Source organism: Artemia sp. Qi Xiang Cuo, chromosome 5 (genome assembly GCF_049724085.1).
Source record: "Artemia sp. Qi Xiang Cuo chromosome 5, ASM4972408v1, whole genome shotgun sequence".
Lineage (NCBI taxonomy): Eukaryota > Metazoa > Arthropoda > Branchiopoda > Anostraca > Artemiidae > Artemia > Artemia sp. Qi Xiang Cuo.
The window spans coordinates 59087564-59089494 of NC_142798.1; the positions used below are offsets into that span (position 1 = coordinate 59087564).

At 42.8% G+C, this 1931-nt stretch overlaps 1 protein-coding gene across 1 annotated transcript; it reads left to right on the forward strand.

Moving 5' to 3' along the window:
- The first annotated feature begins 287 nt into the window (after positions 1–287).
- LOC148952326 (zinc finger protein 862-like) lies at positions 288–1730 on the forward strand. The gene has a single exon (XM_089089177.1). It carries the CDS (start codon positions 288–290, stop codon positions 1728–1730), a length of 1443 nt encoding a protein of 480 aa, XP_088945303.1.
- The last annotated feature ends 201 nt before the right edge of the window (positions 1731–1931 follow it).

The following is a 1931-nucleotide window of genomic DNA, read 5'->3' on the forward strand; positions in this document are numbered from 1 at the left end:
GTCACTTCGTCAGCAGTAATGGTCATGTTGATTTCCTACTTGATAAAAGAACTCGAGCTAAGCTTTTGCAGCAAGCAAAAGATGAAGAGACAAACAGAAAAATTGTGACAATTCTTTTGGACGTTGCAAGAACCCTAGCGAGACAAGGCATTGCATTTTGAAGAAGGGAAGAACAAGACGGCAACTTTGTTCAATTGGTTCAACTTCTAGCGAGATGTGTGCCTGCTCTTGAAGCTTGGTTAAATCATTCTCGGTATAGACCATACAAAGCTACCTATATACACAAAATGTCCCAGAACGAGTTTATTGAATTACTTTCAGCAGAAGTCAGGGAGAAGATCCTTGACGAAGTCCTGGATTCAGAATTTTATTCTGTGATGGCGGATACGACACCCGATGCTTCACATTCTGATAAGCTAGCAGTCGTAATCCGCACCATCAGCTCAGAAGGGATGCCTAGAGAGAGACTATTAGATGTTAGCGAGGCAAATGACAAAACTGGTCAGGGTATGGCAGAAATTATTATAGGAACACTGACAAGGAGAAGAATTCCGCTTGATAAATTAGCTTTTCAGTCGTATGACTATGCAAGTGCAATGTCTGGTCAGTTTAATGGAGCCCAGCAGAAAGTATCGGAACTTCTCAGTCGCCGTGTGCCTTATATGCCCTGCCAGGCCCACAGACTAAACACCGTGATAGAGCCTAGTTGCAATTCATCTCTCTTGATAGCCAAGCTTTTCAATATCCTCAAAGAAATGTATGTGTTCTTCTCTTCATCTACAAAGCGTTTTGCCACCCTTAAAGAAAAACTCTCTTCAATTGAAAACAGCCTTAATCTCCGAAACTTATCACGGACTCGGCGGAGCGCAAGGGCTGAAACCATACAAGCAGTGGTTACTTCGTTTAAAGCAATAGTCTCAGCCCTTGACGAAATAAAACAGATGAAGAACGCCGATACGAAGACGAAAGCACAAGCCAGCGGCCTCCTGAAAAGGATTCTCAACTTCGATTTTATCGCCTGCCTCATGTTCATGAAAAATATCATGTACAAGGCCCGGATTACAACAGAAAAGCTTGAAGAAGAGGAGATGAACATCATCGACGCAACTGAGATGCAATACGCTACGAAGAAACTTTTTGAAAGAATATCTTGTGAGAAAATGAACAGTTTAATTGACAGTGCAGCACAGTTTGCCAAAAGGATGGAAGTGGACCCAGAGGCTGATTTCATCAGACACCATCGTCGGAGACTTGGACCATCTCGTTATGACAGCCGAGCTCAAAGTCAAGCCGATATCTCAATGCATCAGTTCTATAGACAACGTTTCAGAGTCTTGCTTGACAAGTTGACTACAATGATGGGAGATAATCTCAGAGCTTGCCTTGCCGATTTTCTGCCATTTTGCACCATACTCCAGCCTCCTTTGAACAAAAGTATCTCAGTTGCAGATATTGAGCAAGCAAGAAAGTTTTTCCAAAACCAGGAAAGAGCTCCAGACACCACTGCTTTTCAAGTAGAGCTTGAAGTTTTGTTCCAGTTTTGCGAAGGCACTTCTTGCTTCAGAGAAGTCCTTGGTGAAAGACATCGCCGAAACCGTCAGCTTAAGCAAGCCAGTCGTCTCTGCAAATTGGCAGCGACTGCACCTGTTGCAGTTGCAGCTGCCGAAAGAACATTCAGCAAACTCAAGTTTGTGAAGAATTGTCTGAGAACTGCCATGCTTGATTCTTGACTGGATTCCCTCATGTTGTTGGCGAGTGAGATAGACCTCACCGATGGTGAAGACTTAAACAAGATTGTTCCGCGTTGGTCCATTTTGAAGAGGCAAATCCTGATTCCAGATTTTCTTAGCTGTGTATTCGAACAAGTAGTATTCAGTTTTTGTCCTTCTTTGTTCCCGTAGATAAGTATTAATGATAAAACATTATTGTCT

Excerpts from the sequence above, each read along its gene's own strand:
- LOC148952326 (XM_089089177.1), top strand. The coding sequence starts at position 288 with ATGTCCCAGAACGAGTTTATTGAATTACTTTCAGCAGAAGTCAGGGAG.